At 35.1% G+C, this 27,238-nt stretch overlaps 1 protein-coding gene across 23 annotated transcripts in view; it reads right to left on the bottom strand.

Moving 5' to 3' along the window:
- Window positions 1-283: 283 nt before the first annotated feature.
- tmod (tropomodulin) overlaps window positions 284-27,238 on the bottom strand; it is a 134,475-nt gene continuing 107,520 nt past the window's right edge. For 4 of the 23 annotated variants that reach the window (XM_069310751.1, XM_069310749.1, XM_069310750.1 and 1 more), the window contains exons 6-10: window positions 26,729-26,883; window positions 23,512-23,608; window positions 22,995-23,142; window positions 19,564-19,807; window positions 284-2,392 (exon numbers count right to left, since the gene is read on the bottom strand). In XM_069310751.1, coding sequence (XP_069166852.1) covers window positions 19,566-19,807; window positions 22,995-23,142; window positions 23,512-23,608; window positions 26,729-26,883 — 642 coding nt within the window. In that variant the 3' untranslated portion in view covers window positions 284-2,392; window positions 19,564-19,565. Of the gene's footprint in view, window positions 2,410-11,591; window positions 11,641-13,140; window positions 13,250-19,563; window positions 19,808-20,121; window positions 20,280-22,994; window positions 23,143-23,511; window positions 23,609-26,728; window positions 26,884-27,238 lie in introns of those variants that run through there. The other 19 variants (XR_006774979.2, XR_011223960.1, XR_011223961.1 and 16 more) reach the window with 9 other exon arrangements.

Raw genomic sequence — 27,238 nt, 5'->3', positions numbered from 1 at the left:
CTAGAACATAATAGGGACATCAGGGTCAGAAAATTATGATTTACTTAGTCTTGTAAATAACCTCTTGAAGAACTATGAAAGCAGACCATATAATTTTACACCTTATTTTTTATACAATTTATTCGAGTAATTGTGGTGGCCAAGGAGATCATGAATTGACGATGACCCCTTTTTGAGAGTCAAGACAATTTTTCTATAAAGAGCCACTTTGAATACACTATATATCTTATAGTGCCTATTCATTCAATAATTGGGAAAACTAAAGATGTAAAAAGAGACAGAGTTTATGGAAAGAAAACTTTACTGAATGCATATGTACAATATTGTACAACATAAATATTGATGGAACCTGTAATAAAGAGTACACTTTGCTTTTGCAGTAGAAATCCTTTATCATTTATATAACATGGGAACTCATATTAATAGTAGACATATACAATGTTTCTAATTAAACATGAAAATACACAGGTGAAGCTCCCTTTCCATTGTTGTAAAATAAATTCTTAATAAGACTCAATTTTCCAAAATCTTTTAGTCTAAAATATCCATTAAAAGCGAAGCTCATATAAGAAATGCATAGTAAAAGACAAGAATTTAATACTTGTACATCTGCTACAAGACGGTCATTAATATACTCATGAAAGTGAAACAGTACTTTTTCATAAACTCATTCATAATGAGTAGAGTGGCTTAAAAAAATGCTATTATCCCTATCACAGAATGTTAGAAAAGTTGCCTGTAATCGAGCCTATGTAATTGAGGACCTTGCCATGGAATTAAGTTGTTGCTAAACTCATTACTCGGAAAACAAAAGTTACATCTTCAATGCAATCCAAGAGAAAACGCCTCACCTCCACCAAAGCAATAAATATAAGCTTCATTACAGACAACACAGGTCAAGCATTTTTCATCCTGTAGTAAAACAGACCTTTGCTGAAGAAATTACCTCCATCAGTATCAGACTAATTTACTGCAAGTTAAAAGATAAATAGTACTGCCACACTGAGGTTCATAAAATTCAGGTTAACTCTTTCATTCTGCAATAGCGAGATCCTTCCCGTTTAAATTTCAACACAGATATAAAATGACATCTTAGCATTGTCGGCAGTGATCAAAGGAGCACCTGTTTGATTGACTTATAAGTTCTAAATCAAAGTTGAAAGTACTAGGAGATATATTTAAAATAAACAGTGATTATAAGCTGTACTTCAATATTCTATAAGGTTCACAGTTCCATACAAAATATGAAATGTGCATAATTGGTTATGGTGAATGTTTTAGAAAAGTGAACCTTACTTAATCTTGTGTAAACTAATAACCTCTGAGCTTATCACATCGGACTGGATACCAGCTTTGACACACATCAAACACACTGTGTTGAGTCAAGTGTTAGTAGGTCCCCAGGTAACAATAATAAGACTCAATACTATCTAAAAATTCATCCATACAACTATAATCTTTACAAAAATTAAAATAAGTAACAAATCTATAATCATGATTTACCTTTTCAGACTAGGTAAACAGTTATAGTATATAGTTCTAAAATGATACAAAAGTTTCCTTGTCAACCTTGTATGTCTACTATACTTCCGAATACATACTACACCCATCCATTCATTTTGTGCCCAATATCCAGAAGCTGTTTGGTGTGACAAAAGTTCACTTGAGCGAGGATCCAACCTCAAAGGGTAAATAAGGATAAAAAAAAATTAATTAATTATGTTCTCGAGATATAGAATGTCACATTAAAAGGAAAGCCGTGATAAAAATTATTTTTCTATCCCAACATCATTTGCAAACATCCTAGTCTTTGGCAGGCTGGGTTAGCTTCCTGGTGCTGACGGGGCATAATGAGGGAGAGTCGACGAAAATGGAAGGGTGGTTTCAACTGACCAGACGTTTGGCCTAGGGCTGCAGGTTACCATCGCAAACATGCTCATACTTAACGCCATGTACAGTAACAGATACCAGAAAATGTGTGTGCTGATTTGAGAGGTATTTTATAAAATAAAGAAATAAATCTTTGTATACAAAAAAGAAAACTGAAATAGTTATATATTTTCACCAAATGAAAAAAATTTATAATGTTAACATACTTATACTGCAGACTGACTCAACACAATGAATAACTTGGGGAAATCACAAATTTTTAATCTGCGACTACACTGCCGTGAGTGCAGAGGTCAGGGTAATACTATACATACAGTATATAGGATAACCAAGACACATTGAGGAGGTTGGAACAGTATGCGATGGCATCATGCAATATTCATCCAGGCCTGAATTCAATACTCCTCTTCATCCTCATCCTTTGGTATTCGCATAAATGAAGGAAGAATTGGGTAGCCAACAACACAGTTCCTGGATTTATGACCCATGCGCAGCTCACGGACTGAAAAATACACAAAACTAAAATTATAATAAAATCAAGTAACATTCTTGCTCATAAAGATTGCTAAAGTTGGCACAATACAATATCTAAAAATTTGCACTTTAAAAATTTAATGTCGGTAAACTTCAATTGCATAAAATTATGTTTAAAGTACAGTACCTTACTTCAAAGATTTAAATGTACTGTACAGGGTAATTACAGTATTATATACAAACTATGACATTTCTTCAAAACAAAGGACTAGGTAGGGCACATAAGGCAGCACACCACACAAGGTTCAGGAATATTTCAAGCTAGGGCATAACATATTATGGTGGTTATCACAGTAATGAATATCACCACCACTTGCACAGGACTAGACATAAAAACAAAGCAATACGACAGAGAATGAGACCATGGAACACGAGGAACAACCTTGAATTTATGAAGGCATTTACCAGTAAACCTATGATAATTATGAGTGAAAATGCTAGAAATTATTCTACTAACCTCTTGGTTTAGGTTTTCAATCTCAGCTCAACTCCCCAACAGGAAGAGTCAAACTGTAGGGGGTAGGGCTCTGTGGCATAAAGTATAAAAAAAAAGACTACTAATAGTCTTTTTCACAGGATATTCAAAAGGTACCATATTTCACTCAGGATGCGAAGATGAGAGCAAAAAGCCATAAGACTAGCACTGCCAACAGTATCAGATTTACTGAAGATTTTATCGAAGTACAAGCCCTGTTTTATTCAAAAGCCCCACCCATTCTAGGATGATGCCATTTAACACTAAGAGACCTCTGTCACTCGTCTGCCATATTTTGACAAAATCTTGAGTCCCTTAGTTTCCTTCCAGGGCATTAGTAAACAGATGTAGACCATATCAGGTGCATCACCATCCAATCACTGAATGCAATTGGTAGTCATGCTAGGAACCACTATATCCATGTACAGTATATATTTGCATGCAAAATATGTGCTTTGCCATTATAAGGTTTAGGCTTATATGTATGCATGTAAAGTAAGTGCACACATGCACACTTGTGCACAACCATGCAAGCATGTGCACACACACACACACACACACACAACCAACAACACGGACACTGAGATGTATGCCAAATTCTATGAAATATATGATTCAGGCACACAAAATTTATACCCAAATCATAGAAACAGAAAACAGGATTAATTCAATAGAAATTGTGAGAGGGGCCAGAGAGGAAAAGATAAGAAAATGGGTACAAGAGGCCTACCCTCAGACATACCAGTACTACAAGCAAGCAAAAAACAATTACACAACAGTGAGGAGAGAGGCAGAAAGTAAGTTTGGAGAAACGTATAGCAGACAAATGTAAAACTGACACAGGGCTTTTCTATAAATCCATTAAAAACAAGCTGCATGTAAAGGATAAAATCCAGAGATTGAAAATGGAGAACAGGTTTACCGAGAATGAAAAGAAATGTGTACTGCGAAACACTATATGAACAGTTACAAAGTGTGTTTGTACAAAATGAGGTTTTCAGAGAGCTTTACAATGCCAATTCCAGAGAACACCATAGAGTACATAGGGGTATCTCAAGATGAAGTGGAAATTTACTCAAAGGACTAGGAAGAAATAAAGCAGTTGGATCAGATGGAGTTTCACCTTGGGTTCTGCAAACATGTGCAACTGAGCTGAGCATTCCAAACAAACATAGTTACAGTCTACAAAAATGGTAGCCGAGAAAACTTTCCAAATTAATGACACATACTGTATCATTAACAAGCATAGTAGTAAAAACACTGGAAAAAATAGTTAAAACCAAATGAGTAGAACACCTGGAGAGTAATGACATGACAGACAGACAGTATGGTTTTTAAAAAGGAAGATCCTGTGTAACAAATCTATTTAGTTTTTTATGATTGAGCCACAGATATTCTACAGGAAAGAGATGGTTTGGTTGACTGTCTATCTGGACCTAAAAAAGGCTTTTGACAATCCTACACAAGAGCTTGTTTTAGAAACTGGAACATGCTGGAGGGGTGACAGGGAGACTTCTGACATAGATGATTTTTTTTTTAACTGACAAGACAGATGAGGGCAGTAATCAGAGAATGTATCTGATTTGAGGAGTGTAACTAGAGTACCACCACAGGGTTCAGTTCTTACACCAATAATGTTCATTGTCAATATAAACAAGCAATCTACCAGAAGGAATATGGAATTATGTGAACATGTTTGCTAATCATGCTAAGCTACTAGGGATAATAGGAAACCTAGATGATCGTTTTGCCCTTCAAATTGACCTAGATAATACAAGTGCTTGGAATGCTTGTGGCAACTGGAATTCAATGTGAAGAAATGCCATGTTATGGAATGTGGAATAGGAAAAATTAGACCACACACGACTTACAAATTATGTGGAAAGGAATTAAACAACTCTAGCAAAGAAAGAAATCTAGGGGTGCTTTTGGATAGTAGACCGTCACCAAAAGAACACAAAGAACATTTTACAAAGAGCATATGTATTGCTATCCAACTTCAGAATTGCTTATAATTATTTGGATGATGAAATACTAAAGAAACTGTTCATGACTTTTGTGAGACTAAAATTGGAATTTGCAGTAGTTGCATGGTGCCCAAATCTCAAGAAGCACATCAATAGAGAGGAAAAGATGCAAAGGCATGATACAAAATGGCTTTCAGAACTGAAAAATAAGAGTTCAGAAGAGAGGCTAGAGGCTTTACATGCCAACGCTAGAAGATAGAAGAGGTGATATGATCACCACTTACAAAATAATAACAGAAATCAACCAAATTGACAGAGGAATTCCTGAAACCAGCAACTTCAAGAACAAGAAGTCACAGATTCAAGGCAAGGAAACAAAGGGGCTGGAAAAATATTAGAAAATTTTCTTTTGCAAACAAAGTAGTAGACGGTTAGAATAAGTGAAAAATTTTGAACGCCAAAATTGTTAGTAGTTTCAAAGAACTATATGACAGAGTGCTGGGAAGATGGGACACCACAAGCATAGCTCTTGTCCTGTAACTACACTTGGGTTATTGCACACAGGTGGTGGATGCCAAAACCATCAGTAGTTTCACGAGCATAGCTCATCCTGCAACTACCTTGAGGTTACCTTGAGGAGCTTCCGGGGCTTAGCGTCCCCGCGGCCCGGTCGTCGACCAGGCCTCCTGGTTGCTGGACTGATCAACCAGGCTGTTGGACGCGGCTGCTCGCAGCCTGACGTATGAACTACACTTAACTAATTACACACCTGTATATATACGTACATTTCCAAAATTATACATACTGGTAATGAATACCACTATTGACACATCAATACATGTGAGCACAAAAAACAAAAAAAGTGAGAATTAAAATAAACAGACCAAGTTATTCCCATGCAGCACCTCACCTCATTACAGTACCACCAAAAAATTACAAAACATCTCCAAGCCACTACAGCTAAACTACAAAAGGAAGACTTTTTTTCATGGAATTTTGTTCTTCCTGGATGCTAATTAACAGTGTCAAAAGAAAACAAAAACACATTCAGTACAAGCTCTAGTCTATAGCACAGTGATCATCACATGAAGATATATTTGGCCAGGTTTCCTTACACCTGATATCTCTGTTCACCATCTAGCAGTAATAGGTGCCTGGAAGTCGGGCAACTGTTGTGGGGTTATATCCGGGCGAAGATTAATCATTGGATTAGGACGAACCACAATAGGCCTAACAGGCTACCCGTCTTCAACAATGGGAAACCATTTTACGCAACAAAACCGTAAAATAATTGGTAAATAGTTATCCAAGGTTGTCACTCAATGTATAAAGATAAATGATCCATGGTAACAAATCTCAATCATCTGCCTTGCATTAAGATAATCTAGCAGCAGCAGCAAAAAAAAAAAAAAAAAAAAAAAAAAACTATGGGCATTAACATTTAATATAACCTAACAACATTAGATTTATGTGGAATAAGAGACATGATTGAAGGAAAAAACAAATTCACACTGAAATAAACTTTGGATGAAAAAAATATATATAAATTACGTACTCCCTAAAGAACTACAGTAATATGTAATAAAATATTGCCTTATAACAAATAACAATTGCACAATCACTTGGGAAAATAATATATACATAAACATACATGGAAGTCTACAATAGAACTGTCTATCAAACAGAATGAGGTTCTAAAATTATACTGTAGCTTCAAACTACTGGGGGGGGGAAGATGGAATAACGCGAGCAGGTATCTGGATTTACCCATCCACATGCACAATGTGGCAAACACCAAGATGGGCTATGCCAGATGAACTTGATAGGCCATCAGCAGTCATCTTATACATTACAAAATAAAAATATAAACTACAGTATTGTTTATTAAGTTTTAAGAAAATTTCACAGGTTTAGAAAATCAGAAAATTTGCTTAATATAAAAAAGCCTTACAACACAGCTGGCAATCCAGGTGGGGGTGTGGATATATGGACATTAATTACACAAACTTTATTTGAGGGATGGTCTGTTTGATCACGACAATGATGACTAATATGCTCTTTCATCGTTTACATTATTCTTCACTAAAAAGGGTTCTAATAAATATAGTATTTCAAACTTCACACAAGGAATTGATTTAAGCACACAAAACCAAGCTCACACTTATAACCAGTATTCATAGTTATTAAGCAGTAATCATGATACATGTCGGCAACACAATAATGGAACACAAAACAAAAATCTACTTACAAAATAAACTGCAACATCTGCCCTAGTTACAAAAATGCTATGGCAGAAAACCAATCAATATGGAAATCATAAAAAGAGGCAGACACCAGAATTATGTGGCTCGATTATAAAAAGATGAAGCATGTCAAAACTTTACTCATTAGTGCCTAGATCTGAGTTATGTCAGAAAAATCCAAAGACACCATTGAAATACTCTACCCTTTATGACCAAGATGAATAAATAGGAAATTCCCCTTATGAAATGATAAAATGTTACAAGACAAGACATATTTTCTTCACAATTTTACAACCAAACAGATTTATACGAGCAGAACTGTTAATTACTATGAAGAGTGCACATTAAACAATCGGCAAGATCCAAATCAAAATGTAATTTCAAATGCCTAGTTTAAAAGAACCAACGAAAAAATTGTTATAACTTGTATTACTAAATAGACCTGGATGTCATACTGCAAGATTTATCATTACACAGAAAAAGCATAAGACAGACATTGTAAAAATTACTCGCTTCAAAAATCATTAAAAGCTACAAATTAATAAAAATCTTGAAGCTTTTAAAGCTTGAGATGATGATGATGATGGATAAAAAATGCAACATAATGAGAATGCTAAAGGAAAGAAATGAAGGTCTAGGAAACAATCTAGATTGCCAAAGAATTGTTTACATTAATAAACAAAGCTACTTTGAATACAGTTTAATTTTAGTAATATCTAATACAGTACTGTACTGTACACTTAAATATTGTTCTCTCTTAATATTGTATGAATAAAGTATATGCAGTGGAATAAGGAAACAAAAATTCTATTGCATATCAAAATTTCTAGGAAGACTGATTAGGACAACTACATAAACTTGCTGAAGACGTCTTAATAGCTACCACCATGTAACACTCGACCATCCACATAAACTTATCATGGTTCATATAGGGCAAAATAAGTTATCTAGAATGATTACCGGAAATAGTTTGAACAGTTTCTATCAAAATAAACATCATCCCTCAAAAGATTAAATGAACCATGCAATCATTTCCTTACGAAACAGTTTAAACAAAGAACGAAGGCACAAAGGTTTGTACTAGCTGAGGGCCAACATATTGTATAGCAGAAATGGGGTAATTACTTATGTGTAGTTACAAAAGAACTAAGCCCATGGTGTTCCGTCTTCCCAGTACTCTGTCATATAACGCTTTGAAACTACTGACGGTTTTGGCCTCTACCACCGTCTCACTTAACTTGTTCCAGCCGTCTACCACTCTGTTTGCGAAAGTGAATTTTCTAATATTTTTTCAGCAGCTTTGTTTAGTTAGCTTTAATCTATGACCTCTTGTTCTTGAAGTTCCAGGTCTCAGGAATTCTTGCATATTAATTTTGTCAGTTCCCGTTACTATTTTGTAAGAAGTGATCATATTGCCTCTTTTTTCTTCTTCTATCATCCAGCTTTGACATATTTAATGCCTCTAACCTCTCCTCGTAGCTCTGGTCTTTCAGTTCCGGGAGCCATTTAGTTGCATGACTTTGCACATTTCCAGTTTGTTGATGTGCTTCTTACAATATGGGAACCACACAACTGCTGCATATTCCAGCTTTGTGTAATAATCAACAAAGTAGTCCATGGCATGATTTTGCTCTCGTTGCATCAGCTACAGACAGTTTTTCGCTTCCTGTTTCATCGTTCTGTGTGCTTGCAAATAACGCACTCGTGTGCACCCTTGGCTTTAGTACTTGTAGGTGGTATGTAGCCAAGCTTGTAAAGCATAAGGTAGTATTGAAACGATTATAAGAAAAGCTCAAATTGTAAGGTAGTCTTGAAAAGATCGCTTTGTAAGGTCCCACACAGGAAGAGATTCAGCTAGCCTCAAAGAGTGTCCGTCAGTCAGGAAGAGATTCAGGTATTCTTGAAAATATCTATTGAAAACACCACCATGGAAGCTGCTAACACTGTTCATTTATGCTACTTGTATCAGATGCATCATCACTGAATGCAGAAAACGATTCATCTATGTATCATTTATATAAATTGGAGATGGCAAGGGTGGGGATCAGAGCTACAACTGGATACGCTTGCTGTATCATCCTCATAGGTGCTGTATCACTTGCATCCGACTGTTGTGTCAAGTCCTTTTTGCGCCTAGCTTCACCAATATTATGACCCTAATGTTTTTCAAACAATAAGGTCTGAATTTCACCGACTGAGCGCAATCTTTCAACACTGTATCGAACAGGTGTTTGGGAGCCAGAGGCACGTGTGCCACAAATGGTTGCTCATACAGTACTAACCCAGCCAGCAGCCCTAGTCTTTCATATTTGTTATAGCAAAAGGTTCATTCAGTGTTTGTCGGGTAGGCTGCTCCATTATACCAATCTTTCTTTGTTTCAAATGTGTTCCATTTGTTTTGTATTTGTCATTTACGTCTCAATAATAGAACAGCCTACCCGACAAACACTGAACGAACCTTTATGGCATTTGTCCATTTTTCAAATTGTTTCAACTTTTTTTTTTTTTATTTAAGAAACATGGAGCAGCCTACCTGTAGACCACTGAACGAACCTTTTTGACATTTGTTCTGGTTTTCAAAATTCTTCATTTTTTATTATTTAAAACAATTTTATGTAAGAAACCTGGAACAGCCTACCTGCCGACCACTGAACGAACCTTTTGCTATAAGACATGAAAAATAAATATTGAACACATTTGAAGAAAGGAAAATGTTATAAAGGTTTGTTCAGCGTATGTACGGTAGGTTGCTCCATTATTGAGACAAATGACAAATACAAAACAAATGGAACACATTTGAAACAAAGAAAGATTGTTATAATGGAGCAGCCTACCTGTCAAACACCGAACGAACCTTTTTTGACATTTGTTGTATTTCAGAATTTTTTTTTCTTTTTTTCTAAAAACGTCAATGCTTTGCAACATCTCATCTTTATATCCCAGCATCATTAGCATCTTTAAACAAGAACAACATATTTTATGTGCATCGTCGGAGGCATCCGAGAATGAGCAAGCAGCAGCGCGACCCCACCATATGGTGTTGACATTACTCAAACGAGCGTTCGCCACACGGGACGATTTGTCGCCGATCGGGCCGTTCGTTACCTAAAATGTTCGCCTTTTGGGGCGATCATTATGCGAGGTACCACTGTATTCATGTTCATAGTCTGTACTGTTAGTCACGTCTTGGGCATGATTCCATAAATTGTCACCTGGACCCTCTCAAAATTTACAGTCAGAAAATGTAGGTAAAGTGCCCAATTAAAGCCCGAAATGTCAAGCGGGCAACCACTCAGACCCCCTTTAGTTTTTAACCCATATAACTTAAGTAGAACCCTTCCCTTTCAAAATGCTGTTGACTCTCCTGGAAGAGCACACATTTTCAATATTAGAAATATATTTTCATAAACTAAAGCCAAAATTCAAACCCTCCCCAAATTTGTCAAATTATGTTTATTGAATACCGGTCCCTATTTATTCTAATGTTATTCCAATCTATACATATTTGTATTAACTCTTATTGAAGCCAATACAATTTTATAGAAAAATGATACTCACATTTTTTAAATTCTATGACTGAATCTGTTGAACAAACTTTAATTTCTATTGTACATTAATATGACTAATAATTATCTAGGAAAACTTTAGTATTGAAAAAAGCAGTACTGTATACACTTAAATTTTGCATGTAATCACATTGATCAAGTTGGAAGTAATTTTAAGTAAAACGTCTTGTAATTTGGGATATAATTTTTAAACTTTGCTAGTTCTTATTCTTTTATAATTAAGAGTTTTATATGATAAAACTCAACTGTAAATCTTATCTAATTGAATGAAAAGTAGCAAATAAAATACGATTGCAGTTCTGATACATTTTAACAACACAAAGACTGATAACACACTTAACTGTGAAAAGTTTACACAAAACATTATAAGATCAGAGGGAAAAGATATTTGACCTAATTTTTGTTGTAAGAAGATTCCTGTATGTATGAAACAATAAACAGAGTTACCACTGCATATAACCCACCACGAATGCCAAGGCATCTAGGGAGGAATCACAGGACGGCTCAATCACCGAGATATGGAGAAAGCAACATTGCTACAGTTAGAGTACACCCTAGATAATAAAACCATCACCCGTATCATTTGCAGAAGACTATGAAACCATCGAATTCGTGATTATCAAGAAAAAGGGAAGATAATAAATTTAGATACCTTAAATCTTGGCCCACAAGCAAGTTAACCCTTCAATAATATACTCTAGTTCCAAACTTTTTGTACTAACATTTGTGCCATTTAAATAAAAAATAAAGTATGTTTTCTAATTATATTTAAAAATTAGTTGATAACATACTTTCTTATATCAAAACATTAAATGACACAAGTGTGTCAGAAAGGAAATAGTATATTAACCTCTGGGTTACAAGGTGCATAAATGAAGCAACTATACATACAGTACAAAGGTCTTGCTAGTACTACCTACGGAGCTTCTAGTGATCGCTTGAAGCGCCGATCCTGCTAAGGCGGACTGAAATAAACAGGACAGCGAGTCGTCATTTAAAACTCCTGGATTGGTTGAAAGAATTCTTAATGACCTTTCCCACTGCCAATATATATCACAAACGTAACGTATTTTACATTAAACTGCATTACTGAAGTTGTGAAGCATCTTACTTTTCACTTGAACTCATTAGTAAACAAAATTATGAGATTATTACCAATTCACAAGCAATGTTATGTGCATTTGGGATAGATCAATTTCGTATTTTCAGTGTGGCCTTAGTAAAGTATTAGCTTTAGCTCAAGAATGTTGTGAGGTATTGCAAATTGTCAACCAGGTCATAAATCTACTAAACAAAAAATATAGGTAAAAATTTAAATCATGAAATTATTTATTAATATTGAATTTTATATTAGCCATGATATACAGGCTACATAGAAACTAATTAGCAATAATTTGTTAAGCTCTGATTATATTTATATTGGCAATTTACTGAAGGCAACACTGAAGTCATGCTATTAGTGAATGTATATAACCTGTAATAACAGAGTAATGAAATATTAGTATCATATTTACAACATGAATATAAGAGAAAAAATGCATTCTTGTTATTATGTTAGTAAAGGTTCACATGTTGAAGCATAGTACTATATGTTAAAAGGATCTCACAGCATGATTTAACAGCGACAATTTTAGCCACTTGGTGAGCAAATAGTAGATGATTAACTATATGAAAATATAACAGTAGTATCAATATTATTAAAACAATAGTATTAGTTAATGGGAAGTGATATGATAAATATACACAGTAGTATGATTAATAAAATAGAAGCATCACCTCACTATAATTATAATCAGTCAAGTATTTAGGAGATAAGCACTGCCTATCACTTTATTTACAATAAGCTTGATACACTTAAAGCAAATGTTGTACAGTCTATCACTGGCTTACTCTATGCATGTTGACATTCTCTAATACTTCAGCCAACTTAAATGCAGCATCTGTTCAACTACAGCTTTAGCATACAATATTTCAAATGGAACATATTTCTCCTGAAAACCATCTTATTTTTAACAGCAAGTCAGATGAATTGTCATGTGAAGCTGCATATGATGGTGAACTAGACTCAAGTTATTCAATGTGATGTACAGGTTAAAATATTAGTACGTCTCAAGAAAGGGTTTCATTTGTTGCTTTGGCTATCAGTATAAGCTGTGATTATGTCATTGTCAATCGTAATGGCTTCAAAATTACACTGATAGAATGTTCCTCATTAAGAATGCCTTTGTTGAATAAAGCTTATGTAAATCATATCAACATATTGAAAAAAGACTTATGAAAAATTCATATCCATTTTCATATACAGTACAGTATTGTAAAAATAGATATGACATGAAAAAAATATAAAAAATTAAGATTTTATAGGATCAATCAATCAGCCTTATTTTGAAGGTGCCATCTTAGTGGTCCCATTTGTTGATGTCTGGCCTTCACTCTGATGTTGGCAACACACTGGTGGCACTCACAGACTTAGGTCGCCTAAGGTTCAAGCTCGAGTCACGTGACCCTTGCTGTGTTCAGCATGAGGGTGAAGAGGAACAAGGGTAGGTCCACCTCGCAGCAACACTCGACAGTCTGCAGTAAGCCCGTCAAGGGATTTTAAAACAAAAATCCAATGAACACTCACAATGTCTGAGAAGCCTCAACAGTGTTGATACATTTTATCTATGTAATACACGTGTGTTTGTGTATGTTTGTGTGTGTGTGTGTGTATATATACTGTAACCTTGCTCGGGTAGATCATGGTGAGCCAAGATCCTTGATGGTAACAGAAAGACTTTGCTAACCGACAACGAAAAAGAAAGCAGCCAGAAAGAATATATGCAACAAAACAATCACTGCTTGAAGAAAATTATGTACCAAAATGAAGCAAGGTAAACAATCACTGCAGTGGTGTAATACACTAACAGCAGTGAGTGTGATCGAGGCCCTGGGTGACCTGGGCTGCCACTTGGTGGTAGACAGGCACACTATGGTAGGGTATTTACACTCCAGAAATGACAGTTTGCCTCATTACCTCCAGGAACCTAATTTTCTTCCCGCCCATTTTATTACAGTAAACTTTTGAATTTTCTGTTGTGGTTGTAGCCGAATTATAAAAGGAAGAATTGGCTATGTGCCTTTCCTTCTGTGATTGGGTGGCATGACTTTTCAGAATTTGATGAGAGGATGCGGCAATGGAGTTTGGTGTCAGAACTAGTACTTCGTGAACAAATATTTTACTTAGGAGTTTAATGGAAAAACATTAGAGAACTAGTGACAATGGTTGGGAGTGAAAAATGCTCATGAAACCAAGGCATGGCGAGTTAAATTAAGCTGGTTATAAATGGTTTGTAGTATTCTACCAGACACTATGGGTTTCTCAGGAATGATGTGTAAGGCTATATCCTAAGCCATGGTTGAATGAAACTGGAAATATGAGCCCTATGAGTGGTGAATGTGCATGCATCATTGGTACACAAGAGTCCAATTATGGCCAAGCTCACTATTAGCCTGGGCCGATTCAAACTTTGGCAATATAAGGTGGTTGCCAGCCAGTTGGAATTCAATCAATTGGCAACATCTCTAGGAAAAAAAGACTACTCTCCTTCCCTCAGAAGTCAACACAGGACTCTGCCTACATCAAACCTACAAGCTCAAGTGTCCTGATTCTTCTCACAAATTACTGTAATTTTTTCTATGTTTATTCTAAAGAGATAAATGACACTGGCCCAAATATTATAAATAGGTTAAACAGCATTTAAATATTGGTAGACAATCTATAGCTTAATGCTGCAGCAGGATGTAGGTGTCTTGTGCATCAACTGTTTGTTTTGCATTTATAAGAGGTTAATCAAACCTACTATAGTCATCTCCAGGTAAAAAACAAAGTTTTCTGGGGTAGGCCCGGTGGCTCCCTGAAGCTATCTCGTGGAGATTGCTCCATGCAAACGAATTACATCAGAAGCAAGAGTTCAGTTTGGCCCAGAGGGACCAGAGCCAAAACTCCCCCCCCCCCACCCCCAGAGGTATACAGAGCGAGTGACAATTTGCCACCACACCAAGAAAGCATCCAGAAAGTAAGAGAAGCTTTACAGACAACTGGAGGTTTAACAAAGACCTAATAAATCTGGAACCGAACACAAAGGGGGGTGAGCAGACAAATGATCATACTCGCTCACAGGAAGAGGACATACATGAAAAGTTATCCCCTTGAAGCAAAAAAAAAAAAAAAATCTTATTCCAGGTAGAGATCACCAACACCTTCACTTGTGGATCCCAAAACACCATAGAGGGCAACTCCAGGGCATACAACTGATTACAATGTTGCGAACCCGTAACCCTAGCAAACTTAGCTCTCAAAGCTTCTGCATTGGAAGCTGAATCAGTCGATGCAGAAACCTAGAGGGAACAAACTGCACAGGACTGGCCCATAGGTGTCACTGACTCAATCAAAAAACATGGCAGAGGCAGAAAGAATGACCATCGCCTATTAGCAAAGATGATGAGCACCCTTCAAACTCGCACATGGCAAGTGTGTATTCGACAGGCTGAACCAACCACACCAAAGACCCGTGAAGGCTTACCAGGGCCTGAATGCCGCTAGCCAAGCAGGACAGCCAGGCACTAAAGCCACTTACCAGAAAGGAAGATGCCAAGCACAGCCAAAACAACCAGGCTATGACTGGCATTTTGTATAAAACAACATTTTGTATAAAACACGTGAGCTCCAGCATTCCCCATCACAAACACCGAAACTCCCCAAGCTAAAGGCCCAAACAGAAGAGTCAAAGACTCATGAATAGCCCTTAGAGAGGCTCTCAACCCTGGTGGCCTCGCCTCTCAGGGGCAAACATATCAGAGAAGATATCTGTCAGTGCAGGGACGGTGTTAGCAGGCACCCAGGGAAGGAACCCAGAGTGCATGCAGCCTAGAGCACAACACAGCCAAGCCCACACAAGCCAGATAGAAAGCACAAACATGATGCAAATACTAAAATATAGAACAGGGTACAAATCAAATAGTCCCCACAGGAACAAGTCCAAGAAAGGCTGGCACTTAGCTTGAAGCAGAGGGGCTTGTTACATCTAAAAGAGCCATAACACTACTGTCCAGCTGGGTATCAGTGAATGAACTGAGCAAGGATGATGCCTGAGTACAGAAGCTGGACTGCCTGGTGGTGGCATGAAGTACTGTACTATGAATTTTACACTAATTTTTAATGTTTTTCTTCTGTGTGAACGGTTTACAGAGTTGTTTGACAATTTCAAGACTTTTGTCTTTACTATCCCTCCAGTTGTCTGCAAAGCTTCTCAATTTCTGAATGCTTATGAACGGAGCCAGGTTTTGGCTCTGGTCTCCATAGCCCAAAATGAATTCCTGCATCTGATGTATATTTGCATGGAGCAATCTCGGCAAGATTAGATTCAGGGAGCCACTGGGGCTCATCCAGAAAGAGGCCTTCCATTACATTTAATGCTGGGTTTTCCATTTTTCCTAATTTTGTTTATCTACTTTATTTACTAGTATACGTATATACAATTGTTTTGTTGTATAATATTTTTTTATATGCAAAGATGCATTCTATTACTTAGTGTATATTATTTTATGTATATATATATATATATATATATATATATATATATATATATATATATATATATATATATATATATATATATAAATAAATAAATTAATCGAACAGCAAGAAATAACAAAGATCTAAGAACCAGAATTCTTGCCTAGCCTACAGGCAACCACTTAAACCCATGAGCAAGGTTACAATATATGAATCTAAACCTATTACAGGTACAGTGTGTGTATATGTGTATGTATATATTATATATTATATACATATATTATATATTATATATATATATATTATATATATATTATATATTATATATATATATATGTCGTACCTAGTAGCCAGAACGCACTTCTGAGCCTACTATGCAAGGCCCGATTTGCCTAATAAGCCAAGTTTTCATGAAATAATTGTTTTTCGACTACCTAACCTACCTAACCTAACCTAACCTAACATTTTCGGCTACCTAACCTAACCTAACCTATAAAGATTGGTTAGGTTAGGTTAGGTAGGGTTGGTTAGGTTCGGTCATATATCTACGTTAATTTTAACTCCAATAAAAAAAAATTGACCTCATACATAATGAAATTGATAGTTTTATCATTTCATAAGAAAAAAATTAGAAAAAATATATTAATTCAGGAAAAGTTGGCTTATTAGGCAAATCGGGCCTTGCATAGTAAGCCAAAAAGTGCGTTCTGGCTACTAGGTACGACATATATATATATATATATATATATATATATATATATATATATGTCGTACCTAATAGCCAGAACGCACTTCTCAGCCTACTATGCAAGGCCCGATTTGCCTAATAAGCCAAGTTTTCCTGAGTAAATATATTTTTTCTAATTGTTTTCTTATGAAATGATAAAGCTACCCATTTCATTATGTATGAGGTCAATTTTTTTTTATTGGAGACAAAATTAACGTAGATATATGACCGAACCTAACCAACCCTACCTAACCTAACCTAACCTATCTCTATCGGTTAGGTTAGGTTAGGTAGCAGAAAAAGTTAGGTTAGGTTAGGTTAGGTAGGTTAGGAAGTCGAAAAAACATTAATTCATAAAAACTTGGCTTATTAGGCAAATTGGGCCATGCATAGTTGGCTGAGAAGTGCGTTCTGGCTATTAGGTACGACATATATATATATATATATATATATATATATATATATATATATATATATATATATATATATATATATATATATATATATATATATAATTTTTTTTTTTTTATTATTCATACACCTCATATGTGCACATATACATACACACACTGAACAGAATGAATGAATGATGTCTCACCTAAACACCTACTGAAGATAAAATACAAGGAACCCAATAAACCGGAGAGTGAAAACCAACACCCAATGCCTCTTCAAATGATTCCCAAAGGTTAAAGATAACACAAAATGCAGCCAAAATAAAAACACAACCCTGTTTCCATCAAAGGAAATAAATTAGAAGCAAACTATTTTTAGAAGCACAACAAGCACGTAGTTAATAAAATAATAATAATAATAAATAAATAATAAAAAATGGCCAAGAATATTTTAAAAAGATGATTAAGAATAAAAAAAAAAAAAACGAGATGCTTCAAACATAATCAAGAATAAAATCAAATTATTGTGTACTGTATTAGTGTGTGTTAATCCCTGGAAGGATTAATTGTTCCATCCATTGTCATACCCTATGTGCCAATTTTCCAAGTTCCAAATTTTCAAGTATTGTTCTTAAAAATAAGCAAGTTTTTTCAAACAAATTCCATTTATTTTCATGGATAAAGAGAATTTCATTTCAAGTAAATTCCAATAATAATACACAGCATATATCTGGTACAGTACTTATATATACTAAGTACTGTATACTGTACTGTAAACTTAGTTATATATAAATAAGTACTGTATGTACTTATATATACAGTATATATCTGGTCAGCCTAGGGCGCCTGACAGCTGGGTGGACAACGCTTCGGATTCGTAGTCCTGATGTTTCGGATTCGATCCCCGGTGGAGGCAGAGACAAATGGGCAACATGTTTCTTTCACCCTGATGCCCTTGTCACCTAGCAGTAAATAGGTACCTGGGAGTTAGTCAGCTGCTACAGGCTGCTTCCTGGGGGGGTGTAACAAAAAGGAGGCATGGTCGAGGACCGGGCCGTGGGGATGCTAAGCCCCGAAATCATCTCGAGATAACCTCAAGAAGATACTTAAAATTCAAACAAATTTTCACATAACTTCCCATTTTCCTTTATTGGAATCAAGGGAGTATAACAAAAATTTAATTTTAATAAAAATGTGAGCAATAATATCACTTATTAAATTTTGTTTTAAGTAATAACTTTTAATGAATATCAATGTATATAGAGTATTAGGTAGTAACAGCCAGAGATTCCCACCGCAAAACCTCACAGCTTGAGCTGCGTTAACATCAGATTAACCCCCTATACATCTCGTGATGCAAGCTGCACTCTATAGGGTTAGACTGCATGTAGTATGTGAACTTAATTGGTAAACTACAGAAATGTATAAAAAAAAAATCTTGTGAATTTTTAAAGACTTTAGAAAGAATAAAAATTATAAATAAGAATAAGACAAAAATTAATTAGTTAAGCCTACATCAGCATGAACTTTAGCATCATTAGTAAGATATTTAATGTGCATATTATGCTACCAATGCAACATTCTAGCACTAAACAAATATGCTAACGATCTATGGGTATCATTGCCGAGGTATGGGAGTTTGTACAACAAACTTTCTCTATGTATTGTCCTGTTTGTCCTAAGTACTATACAGGCATCTGGAGGGATCACACTTACAGTACTATACTGATGAAACCATTCATGGTCAAACACAAACCTCAAACCAACTATGACAAAAATTAAATACTGTATGCACAATTTAATTAAAAGGTATTTTTAAACACTTGCTTTCTACTCTTCTGCAAATGTACATGATAATTTTTTTTTTCCAGAAATAAGGAAAGTACAGAGTAATGTAACAAGATTTTAATTTGGCAACTGCAACATTTGTACTTACAATAATTTACTCGTTTCATTATAATTTCATGACAAATTTCTAAATAAATAACATTTCCTGATTAAAAGCACCAGACTAAAGAATATTGGAGCATTTCTGAATTATCCTGTTCAAACTACAGAATATACAACTACTGCAATAAATTTTCTTTAAAAGAAATGTTGTATTTCACCTCTCAAAATGGGTTCATGTCTGACCATGTGTGGCAGCTCTACAGTGAAAAAACAGTAAGACGACTGTTTTTCTCACGTCACTCCTAATTCTCATATTCACCTTTACTTCCCCACCTCCATATCATCAAAGCCATCTTCCTCAAAGGCCACCTCATTTCCTAAGCTCTCCATTGCTTGTCTCTCCCCATTTACTGAAGGGAGTTCATTAACCTCATCCTGGGAGGGAGTGGGTGATGGGGGCAGGGGGGAAGCTGGAGGGGAGTTAGGAGGCAAGACGAAGCTAAAGCTTGCGTCCTCTGTTGTCACCTTCCGCGGAATTCTGCGCACTCTGACACCAACACGGACTGCCAGTGCACAGTGAAACAAAGAAATAGAGAAGAAGAAGAAGAATTATTTATGCTACCCAAGTTAAAGAAAAATAAAAGAACCTATTCTACTGAACACCAGAGACAATCCATGGGTTATCCCCCACACGTTAGAATAAATCTTCGCTCTGCTTAAAAGAATATGAAAGCAACATTCAAATTCAAAAAACTACAAAATTAAATAATAATTCTAGTAATAATGATATTAAATATAATACTAAATATAGTAATAATAAGCCAAGCTCAAAATGTTGGCTCGAGCTCTCCTCATCACTTTGCAGGCTTCACTGTACCTTGGAAATACTACCATCTGATCCTAAAGATCTTGTCCATTAGTGTTGTAGAATAGATTCCTATTTGTCTTTAGATCCTCTTCGGCAAACCATAGCGATGCCCTTTCTGAGCAGAGCCATTGCTCTATTTGGCTTTCGGGGCTTTCCCCCTATGCGGACTGGAAATATGGAAAAATATGGATAGTTTATCGTGTATTTCATTTTGTGAGGTGCCTGGGTAGAGGAGTGTTTGGGCAACTTGGGAATCAGCATCACAACTTCTCAAGGATACAAAATGCCATAAACATAACATTGTAGGGTGTACAAACAGCTTAAAACCAGTTCTCTTAATGCAGCGATTTGCGTTGATCTGACCATCAGAGGATCAAAAATACAAATAAGTGCTAGGAAGAGGAAACTAAGGATCAGAAGCCACTGAAAGAGAAAGTCTGCATAAATCATACACAAAATGCAGTACAATACAAACAGGTATAATAGGGGGAACCAAGGACAGTCCTTATTCTAAACATATAGGACAACTTAAACATTATTCAGACATTATATGATTTTGTATTACAAGAACTGTCCACAGTTCCACACCAAACAACAGGCAGCAAACCAGAAACTTTAATTCTATATCATGAGGGATATATGCCAAAATGCAATAGCAATATTCTCTAAATCAACTCAATTTCACCCAAATAGGAGCAGGCTCAATTAAAGTAACAGGAGGGCCGGGTTGGGAAACAAACCCAAACAACAAGAACTGTCCGGTGAGCATTCTCTACCCCCCCACATGGATCACCAACCTTACATGGAATGGGGAAGAAGAGAAGTCTACCCTACACTATATTACTAACACACTGCTCTCAGGCTGAAAAGAAAAAAAAACAACAACAACAAGCAATGGGCTCTTGACAGCCTTATCTCCTCCTCACTTTTGCCTGTTTATTCTGCTGTGCAAAGGGAAGATATAATTTGCTTGAACTGGTGTTAGAAAGCAGCTTTATGCAACTAATAAGTTTTTACAAGAAAAATATAATTTCCATTAAGCTTGCCAAATAAATTTTGTGTATTACTTTTAAGCAAGCATTTGTACCACTATATATGGTATATATATAAGCAACAAGATGAGGGTAACCAAGGAAGAAATAAAAACTGAAGTCTGTTTATATACAGTACATACATAAGTATCAGAAAACTAAAGTGCTAGAACTTAAATCAAGAGGAAGCAGAGTACATAACATAAAACTGATGCATTTTGCATCAGATACTTGACTATTGGAGAAAGATAGCGATAATAAGCAAGCTAGCAACATTAGTGAATATTCTTTTGTTGTGAACATATCTTTTCAAGTTCATAAATGCTTATATATTGTTATTTACCTAAAATTTGACCAACAAGCTTTAGCTTATAGCTGGCATCTCAATCCTATTCCATACACCATGTTTCATTTTTTTTTCCACTATTAAGTATAATTTGTTAATGAGGCCTTTAATGCTTTAGAAGTCTTCAGAATTATGGAGGAATTCCCTGATTACTGAAACTTTTAGGCTATACAACTTTTGAAACAAGTACTTATATAAGAATTCAAAATACATACCTCAATATTTAGATCCTTTTAAAATATGAAGCAGATACCTAAGTAACTGACTAAGCCCCACCTTGTGACAGTGGGAAACGGGGTGGTGATAATGTATATAACTGATCAAGCATAATACAAAGCATAGCTTAATTTCTACTTCTTTAAAGTCTTTTGGATCAATAGTATCGTGATTATTACACACTTTTCGGTAACATTTTTTACATTACAAAATTTTTGTTCTCAATACATAATTTTCCAACTCAAAATTGAGGTTCATTTTATATCTTGTTTTGCAAATGCAAAAGAGTAAACATTCCAATCAAACAATCCACTTCAAGTGTAACAGTAAAAATGCAATTGATGATGCACTAAATGCATATTCACAACAATAGGGAGCTTGTGTCAAGTCATGTTACCCTATTTTACAAAGGCAAATTTTAAAAAATTGGCAGAAATACATTCCTCTACTGCAGCTGCATAAAGAAAATATCAGACTTGCATATAGTATGTGTCAGCCTTTAAATGAAATGCAGAATATTTTGAGTCCTCTTGTTGAAAGGCTACAGATGTACATTATCCAAAATATTCTCTAGAGATTCTGCATGGCTGTTTAGTTGTGAATATTGGATTTTACACAATACAGATAAAAATGAAGATTTTCAAACTCAAAATCACTTTTTTGTCTTGGGATATAACTGAAGGTAAATGCAATTACAGTATTCCCTAAAATTATGGGAACACCACCAAAAAGATGCCACCTTTCAGAGGCTTCATGCTCACTGAATATAATTATTTTCTTATTACGTGTATAATTCTAAGATATTTAAGCAAATCTATACAATTCCTAGAAATGCAAGCCATACAGTATTTACATTCTTTAAATATGCTTAAAATATTGCCCAACAGAATTCAGGCCAATATTTTTATATGATCAGATGCCATATTCTTGCAAACAAAGGAATTGATGAAAGGATTTTGTAACGGATAATATATATTAGGGGTTTCCATAACTTACCAAGCTTGAGCGAAATTAGTGTGTGCAACTAAACTAAAAAAAGCAGAGCAAAGAAAAAACCTGTTGAAGCATATTACCTCATTTAAAATGTCCTTAAAACTTGCAAATCCAAATTATGACATCTGCAACTTATCAGACCTGGAAACCTGCTTCAAACAACTGTAATTATCAACACCAAATTAATAATATTTATAATAAAATTCATCGGCACTAAAATTACAACAGCGGTGCGATGAATCCATGTAGAGCCCTGATGCCTTATGTAATGATGCCAGAAACAGCTTCATACTCACAGGTGTCCAGATTCTTTTGTAGGTGCTTGGAGACACGGTTGCGGGCATCGTTGAACTCAAAGTGGATGCCGACACGTAGGACTGTGTTGTTTTGTTCAATAATGTCTGTGAGCTGCATCTCTATCTTATTACCAAGAACACTCGCCCGCTGTAATACAAATTATACTACTTAATATAAAAGTAAAATATATCTTTTGCAGGGACACATCTTTACAAAACATGGACAGTTTATATACCAAGATTATCAAATTGTATATACATAAATTTCCAATAATGAAAAGTAGTCTCATATAATTTTGTTCTATAGAAATGTGATCAATCACCAGTTTAATTTAATTAGACTAACATTTGGATAATATTATTGAACTTTTGGCAACATTAAATTGTAGTAAAGGAATGTAAGCATTTTATTAAATGTAACAAATGTACATATTGAAGATGATCAAACAAAAATGTGGATAACTCTCTCGTATAAATTAAGATGGTTTTCTAAACAGGCTGATTTGTATTACAGTACCTGGTTTGCAAGACGAATCTCTTCCACGGAATGAGTTTTTAGAAGAGCTTCCATAATTCGAACAATACCTGACGGGCTTATGTTATTCGTCTCCAGGCTAAAATAAAAAATAAGCAATGTGTACGAAATTTATGTAATTTAAAAAAAGATTAAACTGAATAAAGTAAATAATACAAATACAGTATTCATTAAACCAATACTTTGTTCTCTAGCTGGTGGGATATTGTCCATAATTTGTGATCCTACCAAATTATTGTGTGCACTTGCAAATAAGGATATTTGGATATACATTTGCAAAAATGAACTGCAAGGTTTTGAAGACAAAAACTGACTTTCTCATCTATTCTCACCATCCAAGCATTGTCTATTTTGTTGCTACAGGAGATTTGAGATACAGCATGATAAAGAAAGCTCTTGAATTATTAATAAGCCTGTGTTTAAAATGCTATGAGACTGTTTTGTACTTGAAAAGGTTGAAGTAAGGGAGAGTACAGTATTTTCATCCTAATCGTGAGAAGTGTTATTTAATTGGTAAAGGTATGAGTGTAAAGCTGAGTGGGTTATTCCCGCCCTACCTTACAACCTAAAGTGAAGTGTCAAGGGGTGAGATAAACATCAAGTGAATTTGAATATTGTATCTGTGAATTAGTCACCACTTGTTTATACCATGAAATAAGAGTGTGGAAAGGATTAGGATGACCTCAGCACAGACACAAAAGTGAGAATGGAGGAGCGGAACCTAAAACATTGAAAAGGCACACATATAAGGTACAAGATGTTTACCATTGCTTATCATGTTTCATAATTGTAATTTTGATAACCTTTCCAACTACCATAACATCATACAGTTTATACAAAAATAATTCATTGTGATGTGACATTACTCTCCACTTGGAAGAGGACACAGACAAATTCATCAATTACTGTATAAACAATATGAATTTTGTAGTGACAGAAGGTGTGTAGATTTAATATATATACAGTATCTTACAGTAAGACATCAAGCCAGGAAACTTTCCAGGCCTTTATGGGCTTGGAAAAAAATATGCCAGATACATTCCACTGCCTATAAATCTACATCTGATTTAGCAGAATTTAACCACCTGATCTCACCCTTTTCCCATATTCCACCCTTCAGAAGCACTGGTCTTTATGTATCTCTTATATCTGATAAAATTCCTAATAGGCAATAATTGTCATTTTCTAATACAATGTACTTTTGGTGCCGTTCTACACTGTTGTTAGCACTGTGCTTGTAATTACCAAATACATGCTTATCATCATGTATGACCTGAGTCAAATTCTGTTAAATGGTCAGAAGAACTACTGTATATGGAAAGCAGAGCCTATATTAAGAGTTTATGAGTGCAACAATTGATTACCTGATTTACTGTCAAATGTATGGCCATATTACATCTGCTACTTTCAACATGTAATTACAGTAATTTATTTAGTTTATGTATAATGTGAAATATATAAAAATTTGTAGTGTGAAACATATTGGCAACAAATATAACTTAAAATATTACTCTTTACATCAGATAATAAAAAGTACAGGATTATTAAACAGCTTTTTAGAAACATAGTAAATAATGTCATAAGTTCTACATTGGCATATTCAAGGGGAAGCAGGATCAAATTCACTTTGAACACAAAGGTCACACAATATTTGACTATTATTTGAACTGGCTACAAAATTTTCCTTTATGATGCTGGCCAGCAACCTATTCTACTTGTCTACCATCCTGTTGCCAAACTAATACTTCCCTATATCCTTCCAGAATCTGAACATCTCCAGCTTATAGCTACTGTTGTTATGGGTTCTGACCTGGTCTGACAGTTTCAAGACCTTGCTTATATCTTCCCTATTCATATCCCTCATCCACTTGAAGACCACAAATTATGTCTTCCCCTCACCCACCTCCTCTCAAGAGAATATAGGGCAGCCTGCTTTAACCTCTTATTGTGTGGGAGGTCCCAAATTCCTGGGATCAGTCTGCTCATCCAACATTAAATTTTCTCACCAATTCAAATACCAATTTTTACAAGTGCAGAGGTTATGATGGGCAGGTTGGGGTGGGGAATGAAGGGAAAGGGGAAGAAGTGCAGCTGTGCATGGCTATCCAATTGTATTCTAAATCAATAGCACCAGCAATGTTGATACTCTATGTAATTTTAACACTGAATATGATTACGTTCACATGTACTGTATATTGCTTTTCATGTCTTAATCCAAAAGGAAATTTTTAAAAAGGTAAGAAGGTATATTTTCAAAAGCATTCTATAGTCAATTTTTATTTCAACTGATGAAAAATTTAAGTGCGTACTGTATAACCATTTTAGTGTTAAATACAGTGAAGCTAAAATAGAAATTTAAGTGTACCCAAAACCCAAAAAATAAATAGGTAGCTACGAAGCCACTGGCCCCTCTTACACTACCTAATTCTGGCTGGAAATCACTATTCATACATTGGCTAGTTCAGCACTATTTTTTGAGATATGAGTGAAAAATATGGATACTCTCTTAAGTGGCATTTGGAATCCAACTCTATTTATCCAATATTGTACTATCACAGTAGGCATGCATTATCATTACCTTGTTTCCTCACTTTATTGGGAAACAAGAGGCAAAAGACTACAGAAAATAAAGTAATATACAGCAAGAAGGCTGTGATACAGAAAGAGAGAAGGGCTACTATTCCCTTTAGTGAAGTAATCATGGAAAGATGGGTCCCCAGGACACCAACTTTTCCCATTAGCACTCCTATAATGAACAGAATGTGCTTTATAATATATTTGAGTGATTTCACCATGAGTGCAGCTTTCCTAGAATGCATACCTCGTGCAAATCCAAGGCCAACTGTACTGTTAACCTATTTTCTCACAGGTAACACTAACAGATTTGGTAATGATGATTATGAGATGTAGAAAAGGCACTAGGAATGTGAAGCCCTTGTTCAGATGTAGTAAAGAACTTAAGTTTTGAATTATAAAGTGAATTAAATACAATTAAGTTTTCTAAAAGTACCATAAGCCTATACAGGTATTAAAAAAATAGCCAAACAAAAAGATCTGGAAAATATATATCAGCAATAAAAAAAATAGCCAAACAGTATGTACTGTACTATAAATGTATAGAAAAAAAATCAAATGAAAGAACACAAACTTTGATCCACTATTTACATATGCTTAAGACTTTAAGGATGTTGTCACTTACTTTAGCGTCCTCAGTACGTTGTTTGTAGCGAGGGAAACTACGAGTGCATCTAAGTGTCGATCTGACAATCCAACATTTGACATGCTAAGACTTTCCAACTTCGTGTTCATTTCCAAGGCATCAAACAGACGTTTAAATTGTTCATCAGAAATGGTCTGAAAATGAATTAATTCCATAAGCACAATATGTCTTAATTTATCCATGTAAATCCCTTAAAAATATCACAACAAATCATCTTCATTTAACATTATTCCTATATACAGGAAATACACACTAATTTGGATCTGATTAACTCGAATCTCTGGGTAATTTGGCCAAAATTGGGGGGCTATGTTTTCATATCATTTGATTCAGACAAATCAAAATTACTGAACTTTGCTGTTTGGTCACTGAATGACAAGTGGCAGCATTTGTTTATAATGTACAATAATAAAACAATAATGTAAATCATAAAATAAAAAATAATGTAATATCTTAAAATGATTATTGATTATTAAATCCTACATATAA

Source organism: Procambarus clarkii, chromosome 68, assembly GCF_040958095.1.
Source record: "Procambarus clarkii isolate CNS0578487 chromosome 68, FALCON_Pclarkii_2.0, whole genome shotgun sequence".
Lineage (NCBI taxonomy): Eukaryota > Metazoa > Arthropoda > Malacostraca > Decapoda > Cambaridae > Procambarus > Procambarus clarkii.
This window is presented reverse-complemented; position numbering and strand designations above follow the sequence as displayed.